Source organism: Agrilus planipennis, unplaced genomic scaffold (genome assembly GCF_000699045.2).
Source record: "Agrilus planipennis isolate EAB-ADULT unplaced genomic scaffold, Apla_2.0 scaffold73, whole genome shotgun sequence".
Lineage (NCBI taxonomy): Eukaryota > Metazoa > Arthropoda > Insecta > Coleoptera > Buprestidae > Agrilus > Agrilus planipennis.
The window spans coordinates 88,912-103,036 of NW_020439682.1; the positions used below are offsets into that span (position 1 = coordinate 88,912).

The 14,125-nt window shown below is 33.3% G+C and overlaps 1 protein-coding gene across 1 annotated transcript in view; it reads left to right on the forward strand.

Annotated features, from left to right (window-relative positions):
• The window catches only part of LOC108732411 (sodium/potassium/calcium exchanger Nckx30C), a 79,044-nt gene extending 69,138 nt beyond the window's left edge, over nt 1-9,906 (forward strand). The window contains exon 7 of the mRNA XM_025979421.1: nt 2,079-9,906. Coding sequence (XP_025835206.1) covers nt 2,079-2,319 — 241 coding nt within the window. The 3' untranslated portion in view covers nt 2,320-9,906. The remainder of the gene's footprint in view (nt 1-2,078) is intronic.
• Nucleotides 9,907-14,125: the final 4,219 nt, after the last annotated feature.

Genomic DNA, 14,125 nt, shown 5'->3' on the forward strand with positions numbered 1-14,125 from the left:
GAAATGAGGATCTCTCTATGAGCGACTCGAGTCTCTCGTTCAGAGACGCTAAACAGTTTTTTTGACGGTCTCTCTCAGCGACACCAGAGAGACTCGATGAGAGACGGAGACTCGAGTCTCGCTTTCAGAGACTCTGAGAGACTGAACATTTTTATCTCGGGGTTGCCATGTTTAAAAAGTTTAATTAATTAATTAATTGGGCAATGCGTTGCCTGAAGGATTGGGAGAAAGGGCATCATTATTACCTTTATGTAGACAAAACGCAAAGGGGTAGTTTGTTCGTAGGCGTTCGTGTGTTTAACGACCACCATCGTGGGTAAAATTTACAAGCTTGCCAACATGCTGCTAATCGCATCTGTTTTTAATTACCCCATGTACAATAGTGATAGACGACAGGGGAAATCAAACAATGGTCGACTAAGTAGGTGAATGCAGTTTTGTTAATTTTTCCGTCGATGTAATTGTTTTTCCAAGCGTGCCCGTAACTGCCCTTGGCAAATGCGTCAGACACACTCAATGGATGAATGCTATTTTAAGAATTGATGATGACACTGTGTGGCGAAACAGTTTTTTCGTGTTTACAAGATATTTTCGTGAAACTTTTTGTGTGTTTTATTTTAATAATTATGGATTAATTTTAACATGTAACAGCTGCCACCCTACAGAGTATGAAATTAACAAGAAGCTATTCGTTCAACCATAATAGGGTGATATAATAATGATTTATTGAACATTATTATCATTACCTTTAATCGTATATAACTTAAATTGTTAGAAATAAATCTGTAATAAATGTTAACAATTATTTTGATGACAGCCTATCTTGTAGCTGTTTATAGAAAATTAAGTGTCAGCATTGCTTATCAGTTTTACGTTAATTTTGAATGTAACGGTTTTAAATCCCTGTACACTTGTTGTTTCTGGTGTTCTTTAAAACTGGTTCTTATCGTACTTCCGTACTGTCCGATGTAGACCACATCGCAGTTTATACTAAATTTTATAGATTGCTATTGCTATTATTAATTAATACCTCTTTGATGATTCAGTTTTGAAAGAAAAGCTGTGATAAGAAAGCTACTTCTAAGATGATCACAACAATCAAAAGTTTTATTTTCGTTTAAGGTAAAAAGTGGTTTCCTGTAACGTTTCTCGGGAGTATCGCTTGGATAGCTGCTTATTCCTACTTAATGGTATGGTGGGCCACTGTAGTGGGAGAAACGGTAAAAATACCACCGGAAGTGATGGGTTTAACATTCCTTGCAGCGGGTACTTCCATTCCTGATTTAATTACCTCCGTCATTGTAGCGAGAAAGGGATTCGGTGATATGGCCGTGTCCTCGTCCGTTGGCAGTAACATTTTCGATGTCACAGTCGGGTAAGTTATTAAAAAAACTTTCCTACCCCGTCATTTATCGGTCATAAATTATTACAATACATTATGGCACATCGTACTATAACAAAACAATTACTGCATTTATGATTAATTTGTTCGAATATAAAACTATTATCGTCAACACATTATTTATACAGAGGGCGAAAAGCAAAGGGACGCAATATAATCCCTGAGGTACATCGTAAAGATAAAATTTAATTCAATTCGTTATTGTGCTATGCGTAACAAAAATCTTAAGCTGTTAAGTGATAACATTCAATATTTTTGACAGTTTTTGAAGTATCTTCATTTGTGGATTTTTAAAACGATTAAATTGTAAACACTGACATGACGAAATATTCGATAATGAGCAAATTAAGGGCATTGTTGCTGTACTCATTTAAGTTTAATGAAATCACTAGAACACGTATGCATATTTTTCGCCACTGTTATATTTTCCTCATTGTCTAGTCCTTTTTGAGTTTGGATTTCTTCTTTGAGTTTGTTTTTCCCTGTTTTGAGTTTGTTTGGATTCCTTACTTGAGTTTGGGTTTTCCTTTGAGTTGTGTTTTCTTTTCTTTCAGTTTGTTTTCTTGTCGTTAAACCAATTCCTCTTCCCGCAATCTAAGATCGATACCGTCGACCGCATCTTCGCATTCTGCCAAGTTCTCTGCTTCATGTTGTAACAATTTTCTTACCGTTTCAGATTACCAGTGCCTTGGTTCCTTTATGGCATAATCTACGGGAAGCCCGTGGCGGTAAATTCAATCGGTATGGTGTGTTCGATCACAATTTTGTTCATGATGTTGTTATTCGTGATACTATCGATTGCCTGCTTCCGGTGGAAGATGAACAAGGGTCTTGGCTTCACAATGTTCTTACTCTACTTCGTTTTTGTTACGGTTTCTCTATTATTTGAATACGACCATCTTACGTGTCCTTTCTAAGTAAAAAACAACCGACAAACAGACGGACCGACGAGGGAAAAGGGGGGATATCCAAATCAGGAAACATTAAATGTTACAATACACTACGCATTATCGTCAAACTTTCGATTATCATTTTAATTAATTATTATTCTTGTCATTATTGTTGTTGTTATCATACGACATACCGTGTATGCGTTTTTTTGTAATTTTCATAATATGTCATCCATCAGGACGTCGTCCTTCATTCGTCTTTTGTGTCAGCACCAGGGGGCGCATAGTAAATAATTAAATAATTAAACAACGTTCATCGATCAGTGTTAATTATTATTATTAATTACTACATACGATGATCCTAAGATTATCTCGCGCACATGTTCGTTGTTGGAATGGAAGAAATGATGAATCGTTTCTGGCAAGAAAACGTGGCGTCACACCGTGTTACATATGAATAATATATATATCGTTATAGGTGATTTATTCATAAAAAAAGTCAAGCACGTTTATATGCTGCATTATACCACGTTTTGTATTTTATTCTTGGTCGCTTTCGTTTGATCATTGCTTTGTTCTAAACCTCAAATACGATATGCTGTAGGTAATTTGAACACCATCGTTTTCTTTTTTTTTTTGGCAGTAGTTTGGATTTGCATGGAAGAATCCGTTTTCTTATTTTGTAGTTTGAAGCATTAATTGACGAAGCAATGTATTTTGTTTTGATGCAGCAGCGGGAATGGCAGCGAAATTTGATAAGGCCTACAAGATTTTAATGAGCTTTTAATGTATCATTGCGGATTATAGCGAATTCTGATACACCAAACTAAATCTCGACGAGGATTACAGTGAGTTTTTGATACATTCCAATGGATTGCAGTCTGATTTTCTACTCAAAAATTTATACGAATTTAAAATGAGTTTTAGATGCATTTAAACGAATTAGAAAGAATTATAAAGAATTACAGTGAATTTTGACTTACAAATACGGAATAGATGGAAATTAACAGTCTGCAGGATTACAGTGTTATTGATCCATTTGAATGGATTCTAGTGAGTTTTTGAGGAGTTTAAACGGATTATGGTGAACTCATGCTGTTCTGATTCGGGTCCAAAGGTCGTCTTCGGTTGGAATTGTTTCCCGAGTCAATGAAATAGATTGTAATGGGTTTTTATACTGATTGGAGTGCATTTTCTGAGAATATTAGCATGTAGTCCAAGTAACAGAGTTCAAAAGCAGTTTTGGATATAAACTGCTAATGTAGCAAAGCAGGCTGTAGAATAGTTTGACGCAGCACGATGGCAAGAACGTTTGACGCTGTAAAGCTTCATGTTGCATCAAAGATTGAAGTTTTATCGCAGTGGAATAGATTATAGTAGAGCTTGGATTGACGCATCAGTAAACTGTTAATATAGCGAAACAGGCAGCTAAACAGTTTGACATAGTAGGATGAATTGAAAGTCGATTTGACGCAGTAAAGCTTGGTGCTGCATCAGAGGTAGATTGGTTAGGGGTGAGTTTTATTCTTGAATGGACTGTAGTGAGCTATGATGCAGTTCTGGATATAGTCCACCGAAATTTTATCTCAGCGGAGCAGGGTGTAGTGGAGTTTAAGTTGACACTGTACATGACGCGTCAATGTAAACTGCTAATCTAGTAGATCAGACAGTAGAACAGTTTAACGCAGCAAGATGGATCGCCTAGCGGTTTGATGATGCAGCATTCTTTGGTGATGCATGAGGTGTGAATTGATTGGAAGTATTCTTAACTCTCGAACGGATTGTTGCGAGTTATGATGCAGTTTTGGATGTAACTGAAGGAAGTTTTATTGCAGTGAAGTAGATTATAGTACAGATTGGATTGACGCATCAGTAAACTGTTAATATAGCGAAGCAGGCAGCCAAACAGTTTGACATAGTAGGATTTGACGCAGTAAAGCTTGGTGCTGCATCAGAGGTAGATTGATTAGGGGTGAGTTTTATTCTTGAATGGACTGTAGTGACCTATGATGCAGTTCTGGATATAGTCGAGCGAAATTTTATCTCAGCGGAGCAGGGTGTAGTGGAGTTTAAGTTGACACTGTACCTACATGATGCGTCAATGTAAACTGCTAATCTAGTAAATCAGACAGTAGAACAGTTTGACGCAGCAGGATGGATCGCCTAGCGGTTTGATGATGCAGCATTCTTTTGTGATGCATCAGGTGTGAATTGATTGGAAGTATTCTTAACTCTCGAACGGATTGTTGCGAGTTATGATGCAGTTTTGGATGTAACTGAAGGCAGTTTTATTGCAGTGCAGTAGATTATAGTACAGATTGGATTGACGCATCAGTAAACTGTTAATATAGCGAAGCAGGAAATAAAACAGTTTGACATAGTAGGATGGATTGAAAGTCAGTTTGACGTAGTAGAGCTTGGTGCTGCATCATAGGTAGATTGATCAGGAGTGAGTTTTATTCTTGCATATGGACTGTAATGAGCTACGATGCAGTTCTGGATATTGTCCAACGAAATTTTATCTCAGTGGAGTAGATTGTAGTGGTGTTTGGCTTGACACGGTACATGACGCATTAATGTAAACTGCTAATGTAGCAAATCAGACAGTAGAACGGTTTGATGCAGCAGGATGGATCGCCTAGCGGTTTGATGATGCAGCATTCTTTGGTGATGCATGAGGTGTGAATTGATTGGAAGTATGCTTAACTGTCGAACGGATTGTGGCGAATTATGATGCCGTTTTGGATGTAACTGAAGGAAGTTTTATTGCAGTGAAGTATATTATAGTACAGATTGGATTGACGCATCAGTAAACTGTTAATGTAGCGAAGCAGGCAGTAAAACAGTTTGACGTAGTAGGATGGATTGAAAGTCGGTTTGACGCAGTAGTTTATGGTGGACATCAAGTGTGCATTGATTGAAAATAAGTTTAACTTTCGAAAAGATTGTAGCGAGTTTTGTTGCAGCATTGGATGCAGCCCAGTGATGTTTCATCGCTTGATACGGTATATGACGCGTCAATAAACTTATTGTGGCAAAGAAGGATACATTGTAAGGCGGTTTGACGCAATAGTCTTTGGTGACGCATTCACGTGTAAATTGATAGGAAGTATGTTTAACTCTCGATGGGATTGTGGTGGAGTAGATTGTGGTAGAGTTTGAATTGACGCATCAGTAAACTGTTAATGCAATGAAGCAGACTGTAGATCGGTTTGAGGCAGCAGGATGGGTTGCGAGACTGTTTGACGTTGTAGTATTTGATGACGCATCAGGGGTGGTTGAGAAGTAAGTTTAACTTATTATTTGATGCAGCAAAAGGGGTAGTAAGGTGTTACAATGCTGCGGAGAGAATGACGTGGTGATTTAATACAGCACAGGGGATGGTTTTCCAGACAGACTTGGTGCAACAAATTCGTTTATAATACCATACCTTTGGTTTGAGTATAATTGCTAACAATTCTGATTAAATAGAATACTCCTATCGGTTTTTGGATTACTATTATTTTTAGTAATTTAACGTAGTTTTTGTTTGCTTATATAGCATTGATTTTAGTATTTATACATGAATTAAAGAGTTTACAAAAATGGTCCCGGCTTATGCCGTATATCTCATATTTTGTAAATATGCCTTCTGGCATTAATTCCAAATAAAAATGTGTCATTTAACAGTAGCAATATTGCATGGCTATTCTGTGTATTTCCTGTTGGTGTATTCGTATGGTGCAAGGCACCCCATTGATCAGGTTCACTCGTAATAAACCTAAACAATGAAAAAAGAATACAACTATGTAGATAGATTACATATCATGTTGAATGTTTGTTTGCGAATGAAGGTATGAATTCTGAAATGGGAAATCAAAAACAATTATTTACACAACATGTATCAACACGATGTTGACAACACGTTTTTTTGCGTGTGTTTAATTCTAAGGTTTTAGTATCAGCAATAATAACTTTGTAGCGCTAATTATACCGATAGAATTCATAAACGTTTTGTAAAAAACGGACTATTTTATAGCACAATTTTTGTATTAACGAAGATTCGATAATATAGTAGGAACAAAATGAAAATAGAATAGTAGATACCAATTTAAGTGACATACCTATAAAAATACATGTATGTACGCTACCTACGTATAAATAATTATAAAAAATAGAATATTACTATTATTACTGACGAGTGGAACAAGAGAAGTTGCTTTTGTTGATAATATTTATTATATATTATGAATGTTAACGTATTAAATATCAAATAAGCTAGTGTTTTTACATATCATCTAGTAGGTAGCTAAATAGTAAATGAAAATGTTTTCGACGGGAATATTATGTAAATATAAACACAATCTTCCCCCTCACTTGATTAAATTATCCACCTTCTACAGGTCTAGAACAAGTAGCTAGTTAAAATTAGTTAAGTATAAAGTGAAATTGTAACGTATATGATAAATAACAAAAAACTAGAGCGTATTGTAGAAATTGTACATAAACATTACTGGGCACTTCCAAGCGTTAAAGTGCCTATTGCATTTTTTTTATCCCAATGTGATATAAACCTTAAAATAAGCAAAGCCTGCTGTGTAAACACCTTTAGTTTTTAGGATGTAGCATTATCGTGAGATAAAAGTTGACCCACTTTACTTAAAAATAATTAATAAAACGCGCTAAAAAAAAGCCCGTAATAATATGACCTTGAATTTGGCTTTAAATGGCCAAACTTTGAAAACCTTGCATGAAAAAATCAGTGGGAAGGTGTTTTAAACAGATAAAACCTTTCTATTGCTGTAAGTCGTACCTATTTAGGTTTATATTCCTGCAAACTAAAAGAAAGACATCGTAATGACAACAGTCACTTCTTTCTTGTTGTATCTCCTACCATAATCTCATAGTCCAGAAGAAAGAGATCAGTGTTTTAAACATGTTTTTTTATAAATAAATACTTTTTGGTTGACAGTTGTACTAAAATTTTACTCTCAACGCGAGAAAGGCTTTCCAATAAGTAAAGAACAAGTAACAACCAAAAAATGGTTTTATTTTGTGGAAAAAGACAACACGGAGAAGACACGTCATGTAAAGACCTAGGTGTAATTTACCGAAATGGACGATTTTAAATATCTCTCTCTATGTTTTTTTTCATTTACCTAAGTTTTTCATAATTGGACTAGTATAAACCATTCCCAAGAAAAAATCATTGACAAATTGCTTATGTAGTACGCATTCTCTTACAATTCGATTCTTCTTCGCAAAAAACTGACTATGTAGGTACTTTTATTCGGTTTTTTCTTTTCTGTAATCAGAAGCAGAGTATTTCTGTCTGTGCTTTCTCAACTTCCTGCCGAATTTTTCACATTGTTCAACTTTAATGCAAGAAATTGCTAATAAATCGGTAGCGACGGTTCTTAAAACTAGGGGTACGTTTTATTGATATTTTTAGAGTAAAAAAGGGTCATCATAACTACAAAAGGGTAGTATTATTATTGTGAACAACATTTTCTACAGGTTCTTATTTATAAAAAATTTTACATGTTAATTTTAAACGTTTGATAAACAGCAGTTGTTGTGGTGTTATCAAGACACGTACATACATACATACATACATACATATAAAACACATATGTAGAAAGATACTGAAAATGAAACTACTTAAAAAGGGAACAATGATTATGTATAACTTGTATTCACATTAGTGAAAAAATCATCCCACATTATCAAATACTACTTATGTAGACATTAACATATTATACATATGTTAGTTTTGATTAATTAAATATAACATTTATCTTGCCCATATGCATTATATCCCAAAATTCTTATTTAGTACTTATAGTTAAAAAAAAAAAAAACAATTCAATTTGATGTTTAAAACCTTGCATAACACCACACACATATATGGAAAAATACCATCGTTTATAATAACGATCACAACCGAAAATCACGGCTCAATCACAAGACGACGATAAGAAATTTCATTTATTAGAAAATCAATGACATTATCTATGGAGTCACATGACCAAAAGATCGATACAGCAAGGATCAGCTTACAAAATCAATTTGCCATGAAAACCTTTAGATCAGTCAATAAAATCGATACAGTATATGCATGTGTCTATATATGAAATACTTAAACAGAGATTACCTACTAGTAAAATAACGAAGACCTGTCTTTAGTTTATTTATATATTGCAATTTGCATTTTACAACACCACAAGTATCACCTACAATAACTTAGATATAATTTAAAAGAGATGCAAAGAATAGTTAGGTACAACAGGTGTATTACTGTTGAGCCGTAGAAAGGTAAAAAAAAACGCACGAAAAAAAGTTAACTTTGACATCAGGAGAGGTACAAATAAATAATTAAATAAATAAATAAGTTATTCACTGACTATAACAGCAATGTAAAGTAAGGAAAACCTAATAAGACATTTTATTAGATAAATTTAGTATAATGTAAGATACTTACATATATAGTACGATAACCATCATTTTAATCGTCATTTAAATTGTTATAAGCAAACAGTATTGCATTGTAATAAATGTAGAACTACTTATAGTGTCTACCTAATATGATAGTAGCGTTTTGCAACTTGTGTACCTTATATAAATTAAATTCATGATATCTACCCTATATTATAAAGGAAAAGACAAAACAGACGGCATATTTTACAACACGTTCTATTTAAATGGAGAAAAACGTTCTATTTATAATGGCGTGCTGTAAAAGTCGTCTGTAATTTTTAAAAACAATTGTCCAGTCAAAACTGTTAATTGGTCTTTATTAAGAAATATGTAGTCATAGTCTCATTTCGCAAATCATACGTTTCGTCATCAACATATTAAAGGCTGCATCTTCAGTAACGCTGATTTCTTTTTCTAATAAAATAACTTTCACCTAACTATGATAAATAAATAAATAAATAGATATCTAACCCGTATGTGTCTATAGTAAACTTTGAAGATGCCTCCCTGAATTGAGAACGAAACGTCAGGTTAAAGTACGTTGATTTACAATTAATCGGTACTGCTATTGCTGTTGAGCAAAATTAAATTGAAAAGAAAACAATGTTTAATGTATTTTTTGTTGTTTTGAAATTTATAATCCGATTCTGCATTTTAATGAGCTATTATACATATAGAGTGTTTCTATTACATATCTGTATAATAGTCGGAGAAACATTGTTGAAAGAACATTAAAAATCGTCTTTCATGTTCATACATTTACTTGCCGTTGTGATTAGTTTGGCTAGGACACATCTACACATAACATTTTATGCAATCTGTTTTTTCCTTATCAACATATACCGTGTGTTAACATCAAAACGGGCAATATAAGTAAATAAATTAAATTTTAATAAAAGTATAACGATAATTCCTCAATGAGTACCTATACACGGAGAAAATGAAAAACGAAAATTTACCTAAAATATTAAAGCCATATTTACAATTTATCCCACTAGCCCGTTGCTTCGTAAGCGAAAATAATAAAAATTACAATTTGGACTCGAATTTTAAAAAATAAAATCGCAGCAGAAATACATATACTAGGCGTTTTAGTTGATATTACAAATTTAATTGTAATAATTAAGAAACCTTTTATAGAAACATGTCAAAACTGAGATTATTACAAGTTACCTAACGAATTCTACTATTTCTACGGCAAATTTACAATCAAAAATTGTAATTTTTGCGTTGTTATAAAAATGTAGTTTTCTCCGTGTACCTAGAGCAACGAGAAATTTCAATTTTTAAAAAGAGGATACTCATAATTCTTTAATAAAAAAGTGGTACATAACTTTAAAAAACAAAGATAGTGAAGTAACACTCCTCAACGTACGTTTATTCCCTCCAAAAGTTGTTTTTGTTCTACTCCATTGTTCACTCAATCACTAGTTATGTAGAGTACTTACGTAAAAAAAAAACATTTGAACTAGATTTGTAAGGATTAATACGCTTCTTACTGAAATGAAAGAGTGATGTGATTGTCCCTGTCGCTATCCCATATTTCCACCCTTTTCTGAGTTTAACTGAATGAAAAGACGTAACAATGTAGTACGATAGGTATGTGTATGTTTTAATATGTGACAGGCAACATGCAACATGCAACAAACATTCCATATTATCTATATTAATAAACCATTTTGTTCATGACAAAACATACTACATTTAAAACGTTTTAGGAGAAACGATACATTAAAATATTGGTTGATATTTGTAAAAGAAAAAAAAACATTTTTATCAGGCACTTGTTATTTTTTGGATAGTAGTTTATTAAAGATTAATATTGTTAATTATACATATATCTTGTAGATTGTTAAAATTACTAGATAGATATATTATTAAAGCTATATTATAATGTTATTTTTTGCTAACAATATATTATAAGAAAAAAACCAACTCCTTACTTATTACATACTCNAGTGCATCTCTTACGTTAATTAATTAAAACACGGTAAACAAAGTTTTACATTGAGTAATTTAATTTATAAATGTTCTTACAGAAACACAACAGATTTTACGAAGACTATAAGAACTAATTCAAATTCTTTTAAAAGTTTTTTAATTTTAATCCGTCTACTTACAAACCATATTCTGCAGTTGATAATGAAACAGCACCTAAAAGAAATAATAGCATCAGAAGGGGATAAGAAAATATTTCGTACTTTTTATTTATGGAGTCATAGGGTGTTTTTTTTCTTCAATTTTTGCTAGAGTTGAAAGGAGAATTGGTCACCCCTAAGATAAAGAACTTTCCACCAAGCATTTTATGGTACATTTTACCTTGTTGGTATAAAACCGTTTCATTTTTTCATTAAAATACTATCAATCCTTGAAAATGCTATAAAAACAGAATCACATAGATATTTGTTGATATGTTTTGTGTAACTCAAAATCTTTCAACCGTTTCGCTACATCGCTTTCTTAATTTTTTTTTCAAAATTTCAAACTTTTCAGCCAAAAACACCTTCGAGCTTTGTTGATGGATGGCGCAGCTTTATCACTCTGTAGACCATGGTGTATATTGTGTTTACTTGCGGAAAACAACTACAGATGGTGCCATCAGTATTAGTTATACACAATATACATAGATTTCAAAAATTTTATTTCTACATTGACGCATCAGTAAACTATTAATGTAACGAAGCAGGAAATAAAACAGTTTGACGTAGTAGGATGGATTGAAAGTCAGTTTGACGTAGTAGAGCTTGGTGCTGCATCATAGGTAGATTGATCAGGAGTGAGTTTTATTCTTGCATATGGACTGTAATGAGCTACGATGCAGTTCTGGATATTGTCCAACGAAATTTTATCTCAGTGGAGTAGATTGTAGTGGTGTTTGGCTTGACACGGTACATGACGCATTAATGTAAACTGCTAATGTAGCAAATCAGACAGTAGAACGGTTTGATGCAGCAGGATGGATCGCCTAGCGGTTTGATGATGCAGCATTCTTTGGTGATGCATGAGGTGTGAATTGATTGGAAGTATGCTTAACTGTCGAACGGATTGTGGCGAATCATGATGCCGTTTTGGATGTAACTGAAGGAAGTTTTATTGCAGTGAAGTATATTATAGTACAGATTGGATTGACGCATCAGTAAACTGTTAATGTAGCGAAGCAGGCAGTAAAACAGTTTGACGTAGTAGGATGGATTGAAAGTCGGTTTGACGCAGTAGTTTATGGTGGACATCAAGTGTGCATTGATTGAAAATAAGTTTAACTTTCGAAAAGATTGTAGCGAGTTTTGTTGCAGCATTGGATGCAGCCCAGTGATGTTTCATCGCTTGATACGGTATATGACGCGTCAATAAACTTATTGTGGCAAAGAAGGATACATTGTAAGGCGGTTTGACGCAATAGTCTTTGGTGACGCATTCACGTGTAAATTGATAGGAAGTATGTTTAACTCTCGATGGGATTGTGGTGGAGTAGATTGTGGTAGAGTTTGAATTGACGCATCAGTAAACTGTTAATGCAATGAAGCAGACTGTAGATCGGTTTGAGGCAGCAGGATGGGTTGCGAGACTGTTTGACGTTGTAGTATTTGATGACGCATCAGGGGTGGTTGAGAAGTAAGTTTAACTTATTATTTGATGCAGCAAAAGGGGTAGTAAGGTGTTACAATGCTGCGGAGAGAATGACGTGGTGATTTAATACAGCACAGGGGATGGTTTTCCAGACAGACTTGGTGCAACAAATTCGTTTATAATACCATACCTTTGGTTTGAGTATAATTGCTAACAATTCTGATTAAATAGAATACTCCTATCGGTTTTTGGATTACTATTATTTTTAGTAATTTAACGTAGTTTTTGTTTGCTTATATAGCATTGATTTTAGTATTTATACATGAATTAAAGAGTTTACAAAAATGGTCCCGGCTTATGCCGTATATCTCATATTTTGTAAATATGCCTTCTGGCATTAATTCCAAATAAAAATGTGTCATTTAACAGTAGCAATATTGCATGGCTATTCTGTGTATTTCCTGTTGGTGTATTCGTATGGTGCAAGGCACCCCATTGATCAGGTTCACTCGTAATAAACCTAAACAATGAAAAAAGAATACAACTATGTAGATAGATTACATATCATGTTGAATGTTTGTTTGCGAATGAAGGTATGAATTCTGAAATGGGAAATCAAAAACAATTATTTACACAACATGTATCAACACGATGTTGACAACACGTTTTTTTGCGTGTGTTTAATTCTAAGGTTTTAGTATCAGCAATAATAACTTTGTAGCGCTAATTATACCGATAGAATTCATAAACGTTTTGTAAAAAACGGACTATTTTATAGCACAATTTTTGTATTAACGAAGATTCGATAATATAGTAGGAACAAAATGAAAATAGAATAGTAGATACCAATTTAAGTGACATACCTATAAAAATACATGTATGTACGCTACCTACGTATAAATAATTATAAAAAATAGAATATTACTATTATTACTGACGAGTGGAACAAGAGAAGTTGCTTTTGTTGATAATATTTATTATATATTATGAATGTTAACGTATTAAATATCAAATAAGCTAGTGTTTTTACATATCATCTAGTAGGTAGCTAAATAGTAAATGAAAATGTTTTCGACGGGAATATTATGTAAATATAAACACAATCTTCCCCCTCACTTGATTAAATTATCCACCTTCTACAGGTCTAGAACAAGTAGCTAGTTAAAATTAGTTAAGTATAAAGTGAAATTGTAACGTATATGATAAATAACAAAAAACTAGAGCGTATTGTAGAAATTGTACATAAACATTACTGGGCACTTCCAAGCGTTAAAGTGCCTATTGCATTTTTTTTATCCCAATGTGATATAAACCTTAAAATAAGCAAAGCCTGCTGTGTAAACACCTTTAGTTTTTAGGATGTAGCATTATCGTGAGATAAAAGTTGACCCACTTTACTTAAAAATAATTAATAAAACGCGCTAAAAAAAAGCCCGTAATAATATGACCTTGAATTTGGCTTTAAATGGCCAAACTTTGAAAACCTTGCATGAAAAAATCAGTGGGAAGGTGTTTTAAACAGATAAAACCTTTCTATTGCTGTAAGTCGTACCTATTTAGGTTTATATTCCTGCAAACTAAAAGAAAGACATCGTAATGACAACAGTCACTTCTTTCTTGTTGTATCTCCTACCATAATCTCATAGTCCAGAAGAAAGAGATCAGTGTTTTAAACATGTTTTTTTATAAATAAATACTTTTCGGTTGACAGTTGTACTAAAATTTTACTCTCAACGCGAGAAAGGCTTTCCAATAAGTAAAGAACAAGTAACAACCAAAAAATGGTTTTATTTTGTGGAAAAAGACAACA